The following is a 20,204-nucleotide window of genomic DNA, read 5'->3' on the forward strand; positions in this document are numbered from 1 at the left end:
ACAATTTCTCATGTGCAAGGCAATTCAAGCAATTCATTATTCAAAAGGCTTTAGGGGAGAAAAACTATTTATCTGTATACTTGTCTAGCTTTGATAGTGGAGACACTGTTTCGCTGTTACCATTATATCTATAAGAAATATTTGTAAGATGCATTAGAGAAAACATCATCAGCCTCCTCACCTCAATACTCTAAGATCCACAACAAGGTGAAGCACCCCCGCGCATCAGTATGCAGTCTACATCTTTACTTGAGACATTTGTATTCCTTCTTCGAATCCTTTTAACGGTTTTCTAGGTTAGATTTATGTATTTGCACTTATAAAGCTGATAACAGAATGATGAGAGAAACTAGATTCTGTAGATGAGTGTGTTTGCTTTGCTTACTAAACAGCACAAGCCTTCACTGGCAGCCCATGACTAATTCACGTTAGCCTGATTTGCACTTGTGCTTGATGTAGTTTAAAATGAAGACAATTGTTTATTTTTAAACTAAATTAAGTTATGGTTGTGTATGAAAACAAAGGTTTCTGAAACAAGACCACGGCAGATCAATCACTGATTAACACACGTTCAGTTCCAATCAGTACATTCTTTTAGTTTAAGGTAAGAGACGGCTGGAATGAAAATGTGCAAGCCCTCACCACAACACGAGGACAAACCCTGGCTCCATTCATGTGCTGCATAGTAGTACTGTTAGTGAAATGAAAGCACGCTGGTGATGAAAGCCAGACGACAGTAGTGTGAACTGTGAAGCTGTTCACACTTCTGTTGACCCGAGTTAATAAATGATTCTGATGCAATGCAGATCTTTGTTCTCTCAGTTTTAACTCCAGTGATCGTTTACAGTTTCAAGGCTTTGGATATTCGTATTCACAAATACTTCACCAGACCACAGCAGTAACCCACATGATGGCTAAATGGTTTCAATGGCATTTCTTATTTCTCAAGGTTTAACAGAGAAACTCAAGTTCAGTTATCACATCACAATAAAGACACACAAGTGATTAAAATGTGTGAGGTTGTGAGATCTTCTAGGGTGTCTTAGTTGTGATTGCATTTTCATTATTGACACTGATCTTTAATATGTTTTTGACGGTGTGTATAAATAAAAGCTGTCCTCATACATGTTTTAATTAGGATCCTGTGTGTGTGTGTGTGTGTGTGTGTGTGTGTGTGTTTGAAGCTATGGAGGGGGATGGCGAGGTAATCATCAGTCCGGTGCAGAACTGCAGCCACTGTGAGAGCGATGAATGCCATGAGACCCAGGACGGCATCGTCTGCTACTGTGATATTGACCTGATCCTGGCACTGGACGGGGTGTCCTGCATCAACGCTACAGGTCTGACACGTACAACTGCACATGCTCAATGAAGGAATCCTCGTCTATTTCTCTCTCTTAATCCAAACGCAGAAAGGACTTCAGCTGAATGTAATTGTACATTCACCTGTAATAGACTGTGACTCAGTGAGCAGCTGATTAATTAATCTGCAGAAGTAATTAAGCCTGGAGGGTTCTGTACTTTATTGCATCTTTATCTGAGGAAAGTTTTTTTTTAATAGTGCCTTAATCATTCATCATAATAATCAATCCCAAACATAGGTTAAGCCGTTAATAATAATGGATAAACCTATAGCAGTATTAGCTGCTCTGTGATTTATGTCTGTGCTGCAACCAGATAAAAGCTCTTTCTCTCCTGGATACTCATGTGGTGATATTGCACAATGTCTTTTGAACGCATTTCACTGGCTGGCTCTGTGCTTTAGACCATTTCAACCCTGACTAAAAAATAAATCAGTTTTCACACATGTGCCGTGTCTTCTCCCCTGGTTAAACTGCAACAAAGGAGTGTAGACAAACCCCTCCGGACCTAGAATTGCCCCTTCAATTATGATTTGTAATCTCAGATGAATCCTGAGTATATGAATGTAGATCTGAAATGAATTAATGTGGCGGAATGTCACTTTATAATGTGAGGCAAAATAACGGGGCTATTACCATTTCAATGATATCTTTATGACCTAGAGTTTCTCCTTGCCCTATGATTTGCAAATCTGTTCTCAGTAATGACGAGCAATAGATAATTCTATGATGCTAGGTCATTAAAGGTCACAATCTCAATATGGTCTCTCTCTCTCTCTCTCTGTGTGCAGATTTATTTTTTCCCCCCTCAGCTTAGACAAGTGCAATGAGATCTCCCCCTGCCCCTGAGAAGGGAATTGACATGCAGCGGCCGTGGCTGCTCCTAAGCTCTGTTGTGTCATCGCTTTCACATCATTAATTAAGTGGGGGATCAGAGTGGCGACGTGAATGTTAATACTCCTCCGGGGGGAAGATAACAACTGTGGAACGCTGTTGTTTCCCCTTGTCTTGCAGAGGTGTCCCTGCTGCCTCTGCAGCCGTCTCTCTCCCACCTGGCTCTGGGTCTGTCTGTGGGCACCTCCGCCCTCATCGCCGCCCTGCTGCTGGCTGTGTCCGGAGTCATGATAAGTAAGTCAGTGAGGATGGTAACGAGACAATATGTGCTGTAGTGTTGATTTGGAACATATCCGTGTTAGTTATTTTCATATTTAGTTAACTTAATCTTGTTTAAAGTCAAATTTTTGACGGAATAAAAAGTCTAGACATTTGAACTTATCTTTGTTAAAGAAAACAGTAACTATTTCAGTAGAGTTTAAGTCAATGATGAACATTTGTCTTTTTTTAGTCATCAGATTATGTTGAACATTTCAGTCAATCTCGTCAAGCTTAAATATCACCTCTTTATTTGTCCCAAGCCCTTTTGTTGTCATTGATAACTTGAGTGTGCATGTTGCTCATTGTGTGTTGCTGGTGTGGTGCTGGTGTGGTGCTATCCTTCTACTGTCTTGCAACATAATATGTGTGCGGTTCTTGGATCAACTTAATGTTAACTGATATGATGACGCTCTCATAATTTCTGGGAAGAGAGACACTGTTTATCTCACAGGTGCCTAAACCTGACCAAGTACTTTAGGCACCTCAACTTAACAGGGTAGTTTTTGAGACTAATCTTAAGCAAGAGTTTTGGCGCTGTAACCTAACCAAGTAGTTTTTGTGCATAAACAAAATAAAAGTGTTTTTGTCACCTAAACCTAACAGAGTAGTTTTGTGCTTAAACCTAATGAAACTACAACTGCTTTGAGGGTGTTTCCTGTAGTTGCCGTGTCCTGTAGTACTGTGCATGCGCAGATAGACTAACTTGGCACAGGATACGAAACTGGCGCTCAGCACAAGAAACTGGATAAAAAAAAAGGGGGGAGATATTTTTCCAACTACATTTTACTTTACATGTTGATATAGTCACTGTTTCATGACGTCTGTGCTGTCTCATTGTCTCGTGAAATGAAGGGTCGTTGACAATCACACGCTACTAAGACATTACAACGCCAATTTTCAATACAGATCTTTATACCAGTCTACAGACAGGATTAAAACTTGGTCATAATAATAAATATATATTATATATTCATACATTACTTTTAAAACCCTACATCTGTCCGACAGTATACTATACACAAACTAAGGACCTTAAGCGTTCACATGAATATACACTGGGGACTTTTTCTAATAGATTTAAGAACTTCCTCACCACTGGCTCAGGAGAACAAAGAATCCATGACATGCAGTGAGTTAAAGGCAGTGGAGGAGTTGAAGTAGTTGTGCTGAGTCTAAAGAGCTGGACTGTTCTTCAAATGCCTGACAGTTTTACATTCCATAAGCATTTTATTCTTCTGCTTCTGTCTTCAGTTTGTACAATAGACACATATTCTCACACACACACACACACACACACACACACACACACACACACACTGGTCACACACACACAGCACACAGCAGGTTGATGACACACACACACACACACACACACACACACACACACACACACACACAGACTAACACACACACCACACAGCCATCATCACACACACACACACACACACACACACACACACAGGTCTCTCTCAGACAGCCCTCAGCAGGTTGATGACGTGAACCTCGCGGCCAGCACAGACATACGTCTGCTCGACTGCTTTCAGGCTATTATAGCCAGACTAATGCACACATTGAGCCATCATCTCCTCACACACACATCCAGACTCCCACCTTCACAAGTGCACACACATTAGCAGACGAGGCGGGGGCTGAGGAGGTGTGGGAATACCTCTGTGATGAATGAAATGCGCTAATGATGGATGGCTGCTTAGCCGGCGGCTGACAGCACTCGTACATTAGAAAGCACTTGGTAAATAAATAACTCCCCTGCACACACACATAAGCATACACACATAAACAATTCTCCCTGCGACTAATGTGTTTCCCAGCTCAGGTCGAGGCTTCCAGCATTGTAAAGTGTGTGGTTTTGTGTGGGGGTGTGTGTGTGAGAGAGAGTGAGAGAGAGAGAGAAAAGGAGAGTGTCTTCAGAAGGAGAGTGTCTTCATACAATGGGCTGTTCTATATGCAGAGGTGCAACATGTCTTGGCTTTGTACATACTGCTGCCATACACATGTGATTGTGTCTTTTACATGTACAAAAACACAAGACATATTCAAATGTTGAGGGTTTAATTCTGAGACGTTATATATGTGAATCATTTAGAAGGACAAATCTGGTTTCCGATAACGAGGAATCAATATTTCACAGACACAAAAGAAATCTGTTTCTTAAGAATACGCTGTTGTACAAGCAAAAGGTCTTTAGAGAAATAATAACAGTAAAAGCTTTGTGTGCTTTGACTGCCAGCAATCATTTTCTACAAGAAAATGTGCTCAAGGTTTTGTTGCTTTTTAGTTTTTTTTTTTAAATAGCAGATATCTCAGTAGTGGAGTGAAACTCTTCATTTTCATCTCACCAGTGTACAGACGTAAACACACAGAGCTGCAGTCTATTCAGCTGGAGCTGCAGAGTCCAGACTGCAAGCTCAGCAAGCTGCGGGCATCCACCATCATGACCGACTACAACCCCAACTACTGCTTCGCCGGCAAGACGGCGTCCGTCAACGACCTGAAGGAAGTACCGCGGCGTAACATCTCCCTCACCAGGTATAGAGCCCAGATCACAGATTCACAAACAACATTATTGTTATTTCTTCAAGCACTGTTTCCTGGGATATTAAGATCGCGTCCCTTAAAAAGACCATGGGAACAACTTAAGTATGAGTTGAATCACCTACATCTGTGGTGAAATCTCTGACTACCACAAGTAGTATCTGAACAAACATGACAAACTGAGCAGTTCACTGTAATTGTAATGGAAAACCACTCGTACAAACTATTTAAATAGGGCAGACTCATAAATACATTATGGTGTGAGAAGTAGCAGTTTAAATAAAGCCTGAATTATTAAAGTCTTCTAAAGTATGGCTCTACTGCAGTCATCCAAGCGTCTGGGATATTATTTTTGCAGGGCTCTTTTTCAATTTTTAATGTATCTTTTTAATGTGTTTATAGTTCACCAGTTTATCATTCTGGTTCTTAATCTTTGTGATTCATTTTTTTTCTTGTGGAATGTTGTTGTCATGAATATTTCCCAGCACCTAGATTTATTTGAGGCATGAATCAAGGCTGCAAAGGTTGAAATCCAAACTATAATTTGATGTCAAAGTTCACCATTCAACCATCACCTCATCTTGTAAATAACTTGTAAATAATAAATGTGTTTGTGTGTCTCCAGGGGCCTGGGTCATGGTGCCTTTGGTGAAGTCTATGAAGGGCTGGCAGTGGGGATACCAGGTGAACCGAGCCCACTGCAAGTGGCAGTCAAGGTGAGGACATTTTGGATCAATATTTTTTTTTTCTGTTTTTCAAAGTTCAATCTTTGGTGGATTAAATGATATCCACAGGGACTTCTAAACTAATTATACATCATCCACTTTTGGATCAAGATTAATTTGAGTTATATTTTGCAGTTGAAGGCACAAATACTGAACAAAATATAGCAACTGCTGTATATCATCTATTCTGGCGATAATATGCTGCCAGGAAACAGTGGCTTGCCCCCTCTGGATTTGGAATGAGTTACTGCCTCAAGTGAAGGAGTTCAAGTACCCTGGGGGCTTGTTCACGAGTGAGGGTAAAATGGATTGCAAGATGGACAGGCGGTTTGGTGCGGCATAAGCAGTGATGGATACTGTATACCAAACTTATAGCCATTCATTGGACTGAGAATTTTTTGGGGGGGGTTTTTGTATTTACAATAGACCCTTCCTGAGGTCTGCTCTGAGCAAGACGAATTGGACTTCCTCATGGAGGCTCTAATTATCAGGTAAGCCACTTAGACAATTAACAGAATTCTGTCTCTCAAATGATGCCAACAAAGCCCTTTCTGATGCACTTTCTCTGCTGCGATTATGTCCCTGCAGTAAGTTCAGCCACCAGAACATTGTGCGTTGTATAGGAGTCAGTCTGCAGGCCATGCCCAGGTTCATTCTGTTGGAGCTGATGGCCGGAGGTGACCTCAAGTCCTTCCTGAGGGAGACCAGACCCCGGCTGGTGAGACACGCTGCATCTAAGTTTATTTACTTTTTTTAACCACCTTAAGCTACAACTGTTCTTTTCATTGAGCCCCAGAGTTGAACACACTGTGATCCAATTTAGATCACACACTTATCTTTACAACCATAAGGTTTACTACCTCTGTTTGTTTGTTTTTTCAAAAAATCTGCCTCTGATATAATCACTAACATTGCATTCTGGGTATTTCTCTGTTTCTTATCTATTTGATCAGGAGCACCCGTCCAGCCTGACCATGGTGGACCTTCTCAACGTGGCCAGAGATATAGCTAAGGGCTGCCAGTATCTGGAGGAGAACCAATTTATACACAGGTACCTCATCAGATGATCACACATTCTCAATATCAATGTGCCAAACCAACAGTACGTTGGCATAAATAAACACAGCACATGGTTATGAAAGGATGTGTTGTATTCCACTGCCCTGTATCCCTCCTACCTAAACAGATTAGCAAGACAGAGAGAAAAACAAACAATATGGGTATGCATATACATATGGAAATACAAATGTGCAAAGGACAACAAACACAGTCTAGATTAATTTGCTGACTTCTACTCAGAATTATGAGCTCACTGCATCCATCCAAGCGTAACATATGGACTCTGCATGCCTTTTGCCTTTCGTGTGATAGCAGAAAGGACAAGTGATGAGTTTAGCATCAGAGCAGCCAGATGGGGTAGCCGGCTTGCCTTTTTACGGTCTGTATCCAAGGCACAAGTCTCCTTCTATATCCATATTCACAGCTGTTGGTGAACCAGAGGATGTGACTAAAGAATTTATAAAATCCTTCTCTTGAATCTGTCTTGCAAAGATCTCCTTCATGGATGTCTTGTGCGGAAAGTCAAGTACAAGTCAAAAAGGGAAAAGGTCAAAGTTGCTCCGACAATCACATCAGACAATTTAAGTGCATCCCTCTTCCTTCATGTCTCTTTGACTTCCTAGGAGTTGGCCAATGACAAACGAGGACTATTAAACCTTGTTTGCCCTAACGTGGCAGAGCAAAGCCCCATCAATCCATCTAATGGCCGACTCTTCTTCGGAGGCTTGTGAGCTTCTATACAGCTCGCTTTTCCGCCTTCAAACCTGTATTAAAAATCATCCTAGCACTGCCCTTGAGGCTAATCTCAATTTTTATGGAGGTGTGTTTACCCGAGGTCAAGTAAAGGGCAGGTGAATGAGGTAGGGCAGAGGAGGAGCTGCTCTTCAGAAAATTCAGCTTTTTCTCAGGGATTAAAGGGTTGGATGATGTGAACGGTGGTGTGCCTCAAGAGGTTAAATTACAGGTTCAATACTGTCTGAGAATAACTTACTCTGGCTTTTGTGTATTTGTATGCTTTTTCCTTTGGTGATATTTATCAAACATGCTTTCACTTCCAACTCATCGAATATGGCAGCTCGGTCAAGACTTTGGTGTTACTTTTCAACAAACTGGGTGCCCCTTTAGTGTCATTTTTTAACATGCAGGGTGATTCGATAGCCTTCAACACATGGTTTTTGCTTAGATCTCCTCAATAAAGAGGCAGCTGCCCCACCTCCTGAAGTGCAGCCACTGTCAGTATCAACAGTGGATGTGAAAACAGTCCTTCTGAGAGTGAACAGGAGTAAAGCTGCTGGGCCTGATAACATCCATGGTCGTCAACCAAGACCGTGTACCATCCAGCTAACTGATAGTATCATTGACATTTTCAACATAGTACTGGGTTAGGAGAGTGTTCCCACCTGCTACAGAAAGACACCATCGTTCCTGGTTCTAAAACATCTGCAGTGTAGGTTCTAAATAACTAATGCCCTGTAGCAATCGCCCGCATTCTTCTGAAGTGCTTTGAGAAACTGGTTCTCCAGCACATCAAAAACAACACCCCAACCAGCCTGGACGCTCACCAGTTTGCATACGGGGCCAACAGATCCACAGACACGCAATCTCCAGTGCCCTCCACTCAGCCCTCACACATCTTGGATATAACAACTCGATTTCAGCTCAGCATTCAAAGGAATCTCAACGATTAATCTAATTGGTAAACTGAGCACTTCTTGAGTACCACACTCACACCGGAGACCCCTAGGCTGTGTGCTGATTTGTGTGCGGTTTAGCCAGCAAAATGATGTGGTTGGGGTCAAAGTAAGTTAACTTATGTATTTAAGTCAACATTGACTTTTCTTTTCACACAGGACATGAACAGAGCTCCTCCCTATGAGGACAATGTTACTCTTAATACTACGTCAGCCATAATTACAGGGAGTCAAGCTAGTGAAAAAACTGACACTAGATGGATACAGGGAGTGTCATTGTTTGATGCATAGTACCACTGACCAAGCTGTCGTATTTGAGTTGTTGAGAGAGACCCTGATGCATCTGTTTTTTGGGCAATTTCTTTTTTATATAGTTAATGTTATGTTACCTTAATTTACAACAGGCCTGTAAATTGGAAATTGCAGCCACCTGAAAAGAAGCACTGTGCCAAGGAGAGTCGGGTAGTTTCACGCAACCTTGGATGTTAAAATAGACTAGAAACAGAGATTGTTCTTTAAGTGCTGCAGTGAAATGGGTCTTTAAACTGCAGTTAAAATTTGCTATAAATAAGGTCTGTGAGCCAGTTAATATTGTTTTAATAACAGCCGGCTCTCATATCACTGTGCTGCGTGTACAATAGCACACTGTCCTTCCCTTAAGCCCTCAGTTACCAGTCTATGATAGCTACTGCTGCATTTCAAGGCTCATACTTGCCTACAAGCAAAAGCAAATCATTTGCATGAATTCTTCCAAGCCATTAAACAAGGACTGCTTGGATTTAGCTACAACACCTTGTGAGAAAGGACATATTTTTGTGTGTGTGTGTGTGTGTGTGTGTGTGTGTGTGTGTGTGTGTGTGTGTGTGTGTGTGTGTGCAACCTGCTAATTGTATGCTATGATATTATCCCATTTTCTGAGATGCCCTTTAATGGATTGATTTATACTGTACTTTTCCTTGAATAGCAAATGTTGTTTTATGATTCCACAATTTGGTAAATTCTCTGTAGCTGGTTTGATAACTCAGTTTATCGACACTCATTCAACTGTTTCAGTCTAAATTGGACAACGAAACAAATGCATGCCTTAGCCCTCGTTTTTTATTTCATACTTAATAATTTCATATCAAGCTTGATGTAGTAATATTATATTATAAGTGGAATAGTTCCAAACACTTCTGGCACATCGAAGTGGGGCAACCATGCATAGTGTAGTCCCCGTCTTAAAAAGCCCTCAGTTTAAATCAGTCTGAACTATTACTTTATCCTCATTGTGTCATTTCACATCCAAGTTCCTCAGAGTGTGGAGGCCAAACATCACAACAATGCATTGCTGTTTACACACTCACAGGGCTTGTTTCCCTGCTAGTTTCTCATTCCCAGCCCTGCCCCGTCTCATGATCTAGTTTGAGCACAGTGTCACAGGATGTTATTTTGATGTTAAATTCTGGGGTATTTATTGTCCCTAGTGTGCAATTGTCTTAAGTGTGATGAGGAGCAGTGTGCTCACAACGTCACTTCTTTAGATGTTACGAAAGTTAGACGCCTGGGGAGCAGAATAGTGTGGGCTCTGCTTTCTTTTTCCCCAGACAGGAGCGGAAATTGCTGTGTGAACTACTGTATTTTCTCAAACACTTACCATACCAGTACAGTGCAAATATGAAAGTTATGAATTTTCTCTTCTAACCCACTCTGCCTGCAAATGCTGTGGAACAGTTCAATCTTTTCCCTGGATGCACCATGTGGGCAGAGCTATAAAGGCACTGTAGGAAACTATACACTTTACCAGCTTGCCCAGGGCAACTTTGTAGTTACACTGAACTCCAGATCCCACACGGGAGCGTCTGTAGGTGTTTCATAAATGGAGATCCCTTATAGATGCAAATATATGAAGCTAGTGAAAAGACAAGGCATGAACAAAGCTGTCTGAATGTCAATGTTCAGTATTATAGACAGTACATTTTACGTCTATACGGATATTTATCACATAAGTCAGACTTACAGTGGTAGTGAGTTATTGTGTTCTAATAAAGGGACCAATCCCCATCAATCCAAGCAGTAAGTACATGCAATGACCTGACTGTTTGTATGTGTTTTTTTTTTTTTTTTTTTTTGCTCATCTTTCAGGGACATTGCAGCTCGGAATTGCCTACTGACCTGCAAAGGGCCGGGCCACGTCGCCAAGATTGGGGATTTTGGGATGGCTCGAGACATTTACAGGTACGATTGAATGACTGATGTAAGACAGCAGGCTAGATGGCCTGAGTCTAAATAAGGTCTAAAGGGGGTTTAGAACCAAGTGAGCTCACATCAAACTGTGAAATAAGAAAGAAAATGTATCTTTGAAAAACAAATATGTGTAGGAACATCTAGTGCATGCTCACTAGATGGGCTGATGGGTTCTATGGGCTGAACTATGGCAGTTGTATTTGAACTTAACATTTAAAGGTATATTTCAGAATCAAAAAAATTTTATTCAACATTTACACTGAATAAATACCCAGGATGTATTATCTTTATTGTGTTGCGCTGATATATCAACACCTAATGGGCCTTACAATATTTTGCCTGAACAGACAGAAATATCCCAGCCTGTTTCCCTAAACAGTAGTGAGAAAACACAGTTCAGAGAGAGCAATGTTAGATATAGTTCCTCCTTATTCCCCTTAGGGCATATAGACTGCATAGACATAAAACATACAATATATAAGAAAGAACATCAATCGGATTTAATCTATTTCAGTAAAGGACCAGCTCAGTTCTCTGCATGTGATTGTAAAGTCCAGGGAACTAATCATGAAGACTTTTAATCTGGTAAATGTTGGATCCCAGCTCTGAACGTGTTTCTGTTCTCCATCACAATGCCATACTGATTCCTTCTTTTCAACTACATCAGCTCATCTGTAGGCCCGACGGCGTCTCATAGTCTTAGCTCAAACTTTATAATATAGCTACCACAATTTAACATGACACCGTTTAAATGAATGCACAATCCAGCAGGGAAATCTCCCAAGCCCTTTCATCTGGTAAGAAATAAGAGCAGGGAATATATGTCACAACATCGAGCTGTGTCAACGCAGCACTTTCGAATCATCCAACGGAAAGTCACACGAGAGCAAAGTCACTCTCAGAGCATCCGGAAAGGGCTGTTGTGCAATACGGCTGGGGAGCAGCATTAGGAGCGCTTGATTTAATTGCTGATGTCAGTTTTCCAGGTGCCTGGATGCGATTTTCCTTTCATCTCTCAGCCTGGAGACGTGGTGCCGGGACTTTTCTTTTATTATCGTTGTTACTATTGTGATAGGGAGGGCTGGTTGTTTGGTGCGCGACGCCGTCGGTGTGTGTTATTTCTGCTGTTTCATGATGTGGCCCTCCTGCTATGTGATGTGGGACACAGGATTTGTTTTGAGGCCGTCGTAGGGGACGAGCGTCACAGTGAGGGACCAGGACACAGCTTAATGTCATCTTTTTATATTCTGGGAGCAGAACCACAGGCAGACATGCACGTGGTATCCCACGGACTCCCTCTCTCGCGCACAAATTCCCTCATAAAGCCTCACACGCATGCTTGCACATCGGTGATGCGGCGGTAAATAAAGAGCTGGGTAAACAAAAGCTGGCGGTGAGTCATCATCCTGAGGTAAACAGCTGCCACTATGAAGAGAAATTCACTGGGCTTTGAGAAAAGAGTTGCATCAAGTGACCATATCCTCAAAGGAACTATAAACAACAAAGCATGACTTTAGGTTTTATTTATTAATGCCAGCCTGGTGTGCACATATTCACACAGTAAAGTTAGAACAAAAACATTCACCTCAATGAACAGACAAAAACAGGCTCCATAATGTGTCCTTGCCGGTGCATGTTTTCTATCTCACCCTCCGTTCAACAAAGCCTGCTCTGTCTCCTACTATTAGTTTCTGCCTCTAATGCTTCTCTATCTGCTCACACAAGAAAAACACACACACACACACACACACACACACACACACACACACACACACACACACACACACACACACACACACACACACACACACACACACACACACACACACACACACACACACACACACACACACACACACACACACACACACACACACACACACACACACACACACGTAGAACACCTCTATTCCTGCTACAGATTATGGGGACTGTATTTAAGACTCCCTAATCTGAAGCTCAGCTTTCAGTCTGAGTTGGTGTTGTTAGCAGGAGTAATAAATATGTCCATATATACCCCATGCTAAAAAAAATGAAAAAGAGGCCGATACACTGATAGGGGGATTATCAGTCTAATCCTCTATATTTCACCATCCCTCAATCTTTTCAAAATATTCCAGCATTTTCTAATAGGCAGATAACGCAGTGTAAACAGGCGTCATGTCAACTGGTAATCTGGGGGACATATCATGAGAATCTCACTTTTTCAGCGTTTGTGCAAACCAAAAAGAGAATCCAGTCGTTTTTTTGTTGGCTGTCTAGATCAGGAAACGTGATTAAACAAGCCTTTCAGATTGTGGCCCCGCTTCCAATGTCACAGGCAGGCTTATTTTTATATAGCCAACATGCTTTTCTGGCTATTCTGACCCACAATCCTGTGCGCAGCAGTTAGGAGGGTCAAAGCTCAATGTGCTATGTTATGACAAAGTAGCATGTCACAATTGAATGCGTACTGCATGCAACAGTACAAGCGTTGTAATTGCTAAAAGTAAATTAGAATGTTTTCAATTTGGAACACAACTTGAGAACTAGCTTTGCAAAGATGCGCCATATTCTTCTTGCAAGCCAATCAGAGCAGACTGGGCTTTTTCAGGAGGGGGTCGTTAAGAGACAGGTGCTAAAAGGAGCGTTCCAGACGGAGGGGTTAGTACAGGTGTATTTAGACGGACAGTACGAGAGACGATATGTTTTTGAACATTAAAACATGTAAAAATGTTTGAGTAGAAACCCAAAAGATTAATCTGAAAATGACAATGCACAATATGTCACTAGAGATTGTGGTCTGTTTTTGTGAAATCCGTATCACTGAAATAAGCCTTTTCAGAGCAACAAAAGCCAGATCCACTAAGAGCCCACTGCCACGGCTGTTTGATCTAATCTTATCTGCAGTCCGCTTCCCGTCACTATTTGCTTTATCAGGACAGACAGGAAAATTCGAGGGATACTGGTATTCGGGGCACACAATAATGGCAGGATCCAATCCTGTAATAGTAGGCCTAAACAAGGAGGAGGTAATTGATTCCCATCATTGAATTGATCGTGTAATTCTAAGTGATAGATTAAGGCGTTGGGGCGGGATTCTGTGTGACTGCCCTGCGGTAGTTCCCAGCTAATCTGTGAAGCAAACAAGCTCAACTAGTGATTGTTTTCTCGGCTTCAATGAATATGTGTAATTTTCTTCAAGGCCAACTTCTTATGCCAATACTTTGCTAAGTATATATACTTTCCTTTTAGCTATACTAGCTTGACCGCATACCATCTATAATCATCTCTACTCACTGCTCCCCTGAAGCCACACAGCTGTAGCTCTTGATATTTGCCTTGAGTTGATCCTGTGGAAAATTCTGTCTCTTTGAACCTTTAAACTTGCATTTCCATTATTGTAAATATCACACCTAATAGATCGCAAGCAAGCAACAAACATATCAAATTAGGCTTATTTTGTTATTAAACGATGATAGCTCCACCTATATCAGTTAATTAGCTGAGGCTCGGCCACATCTGTTTTAGCATCCTGGCGTTCCTATCCTAGTTGTGTATTATTTATGGACTCAATTTTACAGATTACTTTTAAGTCATGCATAGCTCTGACTTTTTAACGGTAGTTCAGTCATTTTGCCCCTGGTGAGCAGAAGCACAGCTTGAAATCCTCCTAAAGTAAAAACCGAGCTAATGACAAAATGTGATGGGTCATGCAGCCCAAGCCCATAGGCTTTGGAAGCCATAACTGAGGAGCTCAAGCTGCCAAAACCACAATCTTTTTTTTCTGCTTGTTGTCCTATATTTTACCCAAGCTGTTGTTTTCTTTGCCGCCCTGTTTTTGATGTGTTGGCCATTCTTTTCTTTTCTGTTTTTTTTGGTTTGTTTTTTTAGCTTTTATTCGTCCAGGGAACGCCGACTGAGCATAATGCTCTTTTCTCATCCTGCTTCACATTCACACCTGGGAGCTGCCCACTGTAATTACACTCCTTATTCCTGTGCAGCCATGTGCAGCCGTTGGTGCTTCTAGTTGAGTTTTTGAAGGCGGAGAGAAAAAGACTGTTACTGCTACTTCTTTCCCAAAAGGCCCAGGGATTTGAACTGGCAACCTTCCAGTGACAAACCTGTGTGTATAGGCTATTATATGAGTCCTATTTGTTATGAAGCACTTGCCATGTTTGCAAACAACTGCTTAGGGAGAAAAAAGTGTCACTTTTATGACAAAATCACTTGGGGTGAACAGATTTACTCCTCTGCAGCAGCAAACGATGCCAAATGAGGCTTCCTCCCAGCCAAACGCAGCTGACACCGCTTAACTCGAAGCTTGATGTGTGTCCATTTTTCTGTGTGTCCATTTTCCCTGATGGATGGGGAGCCGAGCGGTGCCCAGCTCATGTCTGTCCTCGCTGTGTGCCAGGAGCAGTGCGAGGTGACCTCCATCAGCATCAACGATCAGATAGAGCACACATCAGATTATTTCTTTTTAACAACGCAAAGCGCAAGACGGCATTGAATTCTTGGACTGGGAAAAAAAAATCTCCGTCTTCCCTTTCTGCAAAGATAAGGAGTTCTTAAAGGGTCTCTCACACCAACGCGTTAGGAAGCTGAAATGCGATTGGATCAGGGTGCTGATACAGCCGCTGACAAGCTGTGATTTAATTGCTGGATGTCAGATATATATTCTTTTTTTACCCTCTGCTTTTGAGGGCAGTGGTGTTGCCATGGTGACGGTGCTGCAAACTACAACTGCCAGCTTTGATTTAGCAATTTTCCCCCTTTTTTTTCTAATTATTAGTGGGCAAACAAAAAACTTCAGCACTATTACACACATGGTTAGTCATCAAGCATTGTACTATTCAAAATGTGTGTCTGTGTTTGCAGGGCAAGCTATTACAGGAAGGGTGGGCGCGCCATGCTGCCAGTGAAGTGGATGCCACCAGAAGCCTTCATGGAGGGCATCTTCACATCTAAAACAGACACGTGGTGAGAATCCCTATTCAACAGGCCTCAGTGATAACTTAGTTCACCCTCGCTGTGATTTCACCTCCCATATCTCACACTCAGACATTCCAATGTGTTATCTTTCCTTTGCATTCCTCGTCTAGTCCCTATCTCATCCTCGTCCTCTGCCCTCATCCTTCACAGCTTCAGCTCCGATGGTGCTTTTAGAATTTATGGCCCGGTTGTCCTTAGTCTTGCCCTCCGTCTTTTCTCTCCCTGTAACTAATCTGTCCTCTCTCATCATCTGCAGGTCATTTGGGGTTCTGCTGTGGGAGATCTTCTCATTAGGCTACATGCCGTATCCGAGTCGCAGTAACCAGGAAGTGCTGGAGTTCGTAACCAACGGTGGAAGAATGGACCCACCGAAAAACTGCCCTGGGCCGGTGTAAGTGCAGATCCGCACACGGATGCCGAATGCATTCATATGCTCAACACGACCACGAGCAACAAAAATGTGATCCCATGAGGTCTAATTAAGCTTCTCCATAACATAGAAAATATGCTCAGATGCATGTGATGCATACACAGTATACACATAGGCAGCATAAAAAAACAAAAACACAAAGGCAGAGATGAAAGTCTGATGAATAGCTGACATTGAAACGTAAAGGAGTTGTGACCTAGAAGGCGTCAGAGAGTGTTATGGGCGATGGCGCTCACTGCTTTCAATATGGAAACCACATCAACAGTTTTCTTTCATGTTCCTCCCAATTTGGAAGAAGTCGTGGGAGGCTGATAGAAAGCTTAAAAACCATTTCCATATAACGCTGTATTTCTCACTCACTGCCTCTCATGCCAACTCTATTATAAAACATATATGGGCAGAGGCACAGGCACATTTTCACACCTGTTGGCCACGGCTTTGCAGCTTACTCATCTCATTTTGCGTCCCGCGTATTTCTTTGCAAAAAATAAGATAAGCATTGCCCTGTGGTGTTCAATTTGAAGTTGCGAAACAGTCTCACCACAAGACACACTGATTATAAAAGCGGTAGCTACAATTGGAATCATCTCCAATTAAAAACCGCATCTCAAGATTTAACTTCACTGTTAACTTTCTCCTCTTCTCTGCATCACCCATTTAACACAATCACTCAAACTGGGGGGGAGCCAATTATTACGAATATTTTGTCAAGAGAGTAGTTCAGGTCAGCCTTTGTTTTTGGAGCTGCAGAAAATGTTTTCATAATGTATTTTCAGCTCATGTGTGTCTACCCATCCATAGGTACCGTATTATGACTCAGAGTTGGCAGCATCAGCCTGAAGACAGGCCCAACTTCTCAACAATCCTGGAGAGAATTGACTACTGCTTACAGGTAACTAAAGAGAGGATCCTGCTACAATTCAAACATGAACTAAGCCCGAGCAATTTGTGGGAAACAAATACGTAATATTGCTTGATTTGTATTGTGATTATTTTCTATAAATAAAACTCCAACCCTGTACTGGTTGTCTTTAAAGGATAACACAAGATACGGTTGTATTATGCGTAATCACAACTTGATTCTGCATGAAAAAAACTGTTAGAATGATGCTTGTTGTTGTTGTTCCAGAGTTCAGTTTTTTTTACTAAACAGGTAAGCCACAAAATGTAGTTTTCTATTGATAAAAACATATTTGCTCACATTGTGTAAGATATTATGAACTATATAAAATGACTTCCTAAGTGAGATTATAACAGCTTTCAAGGTGCACCTATGAAGACTATCAGTTTAGATTTTATGACTGACAACCCCTAATGACATAGTTGACAATGCTAGATTTCTTTTTTCTTTTGAGAAACATCAATATTATACAGAGAGATGAATCTTACCATATTTGATCAAGCATATATATTACAGATCAAGACATGAAGAAGAATATTTATCCAGACAGCTAATAGTTTAATGTTGTATTTTGATCAGCTCACAGAATATATATGATAAGCTACAGCTGACTAAATAATTTCACCTGACAGTTGTAGCTTATTTATGAATAAAGTTTTGTGATTAAAATTGTGGCGCCTGCAATTCCCCAAAAATTGCGTATTTAATTTAATTTCTAATATGAATGGATAAATACAACTCTGATCTCTTGATGGTCCACCCCCTTTTCAGGACCCTGATGTGGTGACCATGCCCCTGCCTATAGAGTATGGACCCATCCCCGAAGAGGAGGAGCGAGTACCCATGCGCCCTGATGACCCCTCAGCTCCAACCGTGCAGGTGAATGCCCAGGTGCCTGATGGGGAGGTTCCACCCCCATCCTATCCTACTGAGGACAGCCGGAGAGGTGGGGAGCACACGGTCGAGACCAGCACAGCATCCGAGGCCAAAGCACAGACGTCGGCCCAGTCCCAGCCGTACCTCCACCAGCACCAGCAGCCTCACACGCAGACCTCCATCACCATGACAACCACTAACACAGTCACCTCCACAGCCAACTCCACACTCACTGCCAAGGGATCTCACGTCGCCACTCAGCCCAGCCCTGAGGGGGGCCACATCAACCTGGCGTTCACCCAGGGCCACGCGCCAGACAAGGAGGGCCACAACGGGAAGAGCACCAGTCTCTGGAACCCAACATACGGCTCGTGGTTCCTGCAGCAGAGGAAGCAGCAGCAGCAGCAGCACAGCAGCAGCAGCAGAGGCAGGGAGGGGGGGGGGAGCGGGCGGGAGCAGTGGCAGGGTGCCTGGCGAGGGGCAGGAGCATGTGGGCCGGACTGTGGCCGAGGTGGCGGGGGCGCTGGGTCTCCAGCACCAGCACAAGCAGTACCAACAGCAGCTCCAGCAGCAGCAGCAGCAGCAGCTCCAGCAGCAGCATCAGCTCCAGCAACAGCACCAACTCCAGCTGCTGCACCATCAGCAGCAGCAGCAGCAGGGTCTTTGCAGACCTCTGTTACCCCCACCGCCACCTCCTGCTGCCCAGTCGCCTCTGCTTTTAGATTCCGCCACCTTGCCCCCTGTTCCCCTCTACAGACTGAGACGGTTCCCCTGTGGGAACATCGGCTACGGCTACCAGGAGCAGGGCCTGACCCTGGAGGCCGCTCACGGTAACCCCAACCCCCCTCCTCCGGCCCCTCAGCCACAGCAGGGCATCTCCATGCCCTCCTCAGCAGCCCACCAGAGGGGGGTCTCCATTCCCACCTCAGTGTCCCTGGGTCGGTCGGGTTTGTCCGAGGACAGCCGTCCACTGCTAGTCACCATGGGGACCGTACAGGACCCCAGGCTGCCCAGGATGGAGGGCCACAACGCCACCGTGCTTTAGCCCTAATGCCTGTATTGCTGGTCTTTTTTTTTTTCTTTCTCGGGCATGGTCTTTGGAGACTGCGTGTTCAGGACACATGTGAGGAAACACTGCGTCAGGACAGAGACTGTTTTACACCACCCCTACCGTCCCACCATTTTGGTTTCACCCTCCAGTTCTCACTGTAACTGAGCTGAATGAGTCCATCAGGCTTTTCCCATGAGAACCCTGGAGGTGTGTTAAGAATCCCCAATGGATGCTAAAGCACATCACAAAACTAAAAAAAAAAAAGCTTCTGGAGGACAAATGTAGAGGAAAGCCTGGTTTAAAGAGTTTAAAAAAATGTATTTTTTCATTGCTGGAGGGATCACATGAGTGAAACCGATTCAGATAGAGTTTATGGCACAGGGGGATGTGAGGACACCTTTCCATCTGCTCGTGACCAGGGGCGAGGACATTTGCCATGTGTTCATTGACAGCAGAGGATGTCTCTGGACTATTAGGAGGATTTGAATCCTTATATTTTGCCAAACTTCAGTCACAAACTTTGGTGACCACTTTGACTGTTGCAACTGAAAAAGTTGTGTACAGCCGAAGGCCACATGTGTCAGTTCTACTGCAGAGCCCTCACACTGTTCCTTATCCACATCCTTTTGGAAAACAACAGTGTGCTCAATAACTTGTATCAGACTTATTTTTCAAGAATATTACACTGGATTGCCAGAGACATTTATACAAAAAAAAACAGGAAAAAATACTGGGAAAAATGTGTTTGTTGATGTTTGCTTGCCTGCTTGTTTATTTATTCATTTGTTTATTTATTATTTGGATGTGGCTCTAAATTATTCATGAACATGCTTCTTCAGATCCAAACAAATTCATTTCACATCAACTGGTTTACACTTTAGTTTTTTTTGTTTGTTTTTAAGCTGAATTAATTTGTTTTTGGTAATAAAGAAAGGAGCGATTGAACAATCTCCTTACAGAAATGACCAACACGAAATATCCTCAATGTTTTGTCACAACACTGATACAGGAAATGAGTTGTGTCCTTTAAGGTGGAATAGTTGGATGAGTAGAGCACTGATGCAGGTTGGGGAGATTATTTGACAGAAGAATATAACAGATTGAACACGATACTGATACATTTAAGCGTTCAACTTTTCACTATTGCAAAAGATTTGTAATAAGTGGTTGCCCCTGGTACTTTTGAATACGCTGCTCTGTGG

The 20,204-nt window shown here is 42.7% G+C and overlaps 1 protein-coding gene across 1 annotated transcript in view; it reads left to right on the forward strand.

Moving 5' to 3' along the window:
- The window catches only part of alk (ALK receptor tyrosine kinase), a 367,814-nt gene extending 348,631 nt beyond the window's left edge, over window positions 1-19,183 (forward strand). Inside the window, 14 exon segments of the mRNA XM_054614353.1 lie at window positions 1,185-1,340; window positions 2,376-2,489; window positions 4,877-5,063; window positions 5,695-5,785; window positions 6,221-6,285; window positions 6,383-6,512; window positions 6,748-6,845; window positions 10,669-10,761; window positions 15,631-15,732; window positions 16,001-16,135; window positions 16,976-17,066; window positions 17,847-18,356; window positions 18,359-18,386; window positions 18,389-19,183. Coding sequence (XP_054470328.1) covers window positions 1,185-1,340; window positions 2,376-2,489; window positions 4,877-5,063; window positions 5,695-5,785; window positions 6,221-6,285; window positions 6,383-6,512; window positions 6,748-6,845; window positions 10,669-10,761; window positions 15,631-15,732; window positions 16,001-16,135; window positions 16,976-17,066; window positions 17,847-18,356; window positions 18,359-18,386; window positions 18,389-18,996 — 2,408 coding nt within the window. The 3' untranslated portion in view covers window positions 18,997-19,183.
- The last annotated feature ends 1,021 nt before the right edge of the window (window positions 19,184-20,204 follow it).

This window comes from Anoplopoma fimbria, chromosome 15 (genome assembly GCF_027596085.1).
Source record: "Anoplopoma fimbria isolate UVic2021 breed Golden Eagle Sablefish chromosome 15, Afim_UVic_2022, whole genome shotgun sequence".
Lineage (NCBI taxonomy): Eukaryota > Metazoa > Chordata > Actinopteri > Perciformes > Anoplopomatidae > Anoplopoma > Anoplopoma fimbria.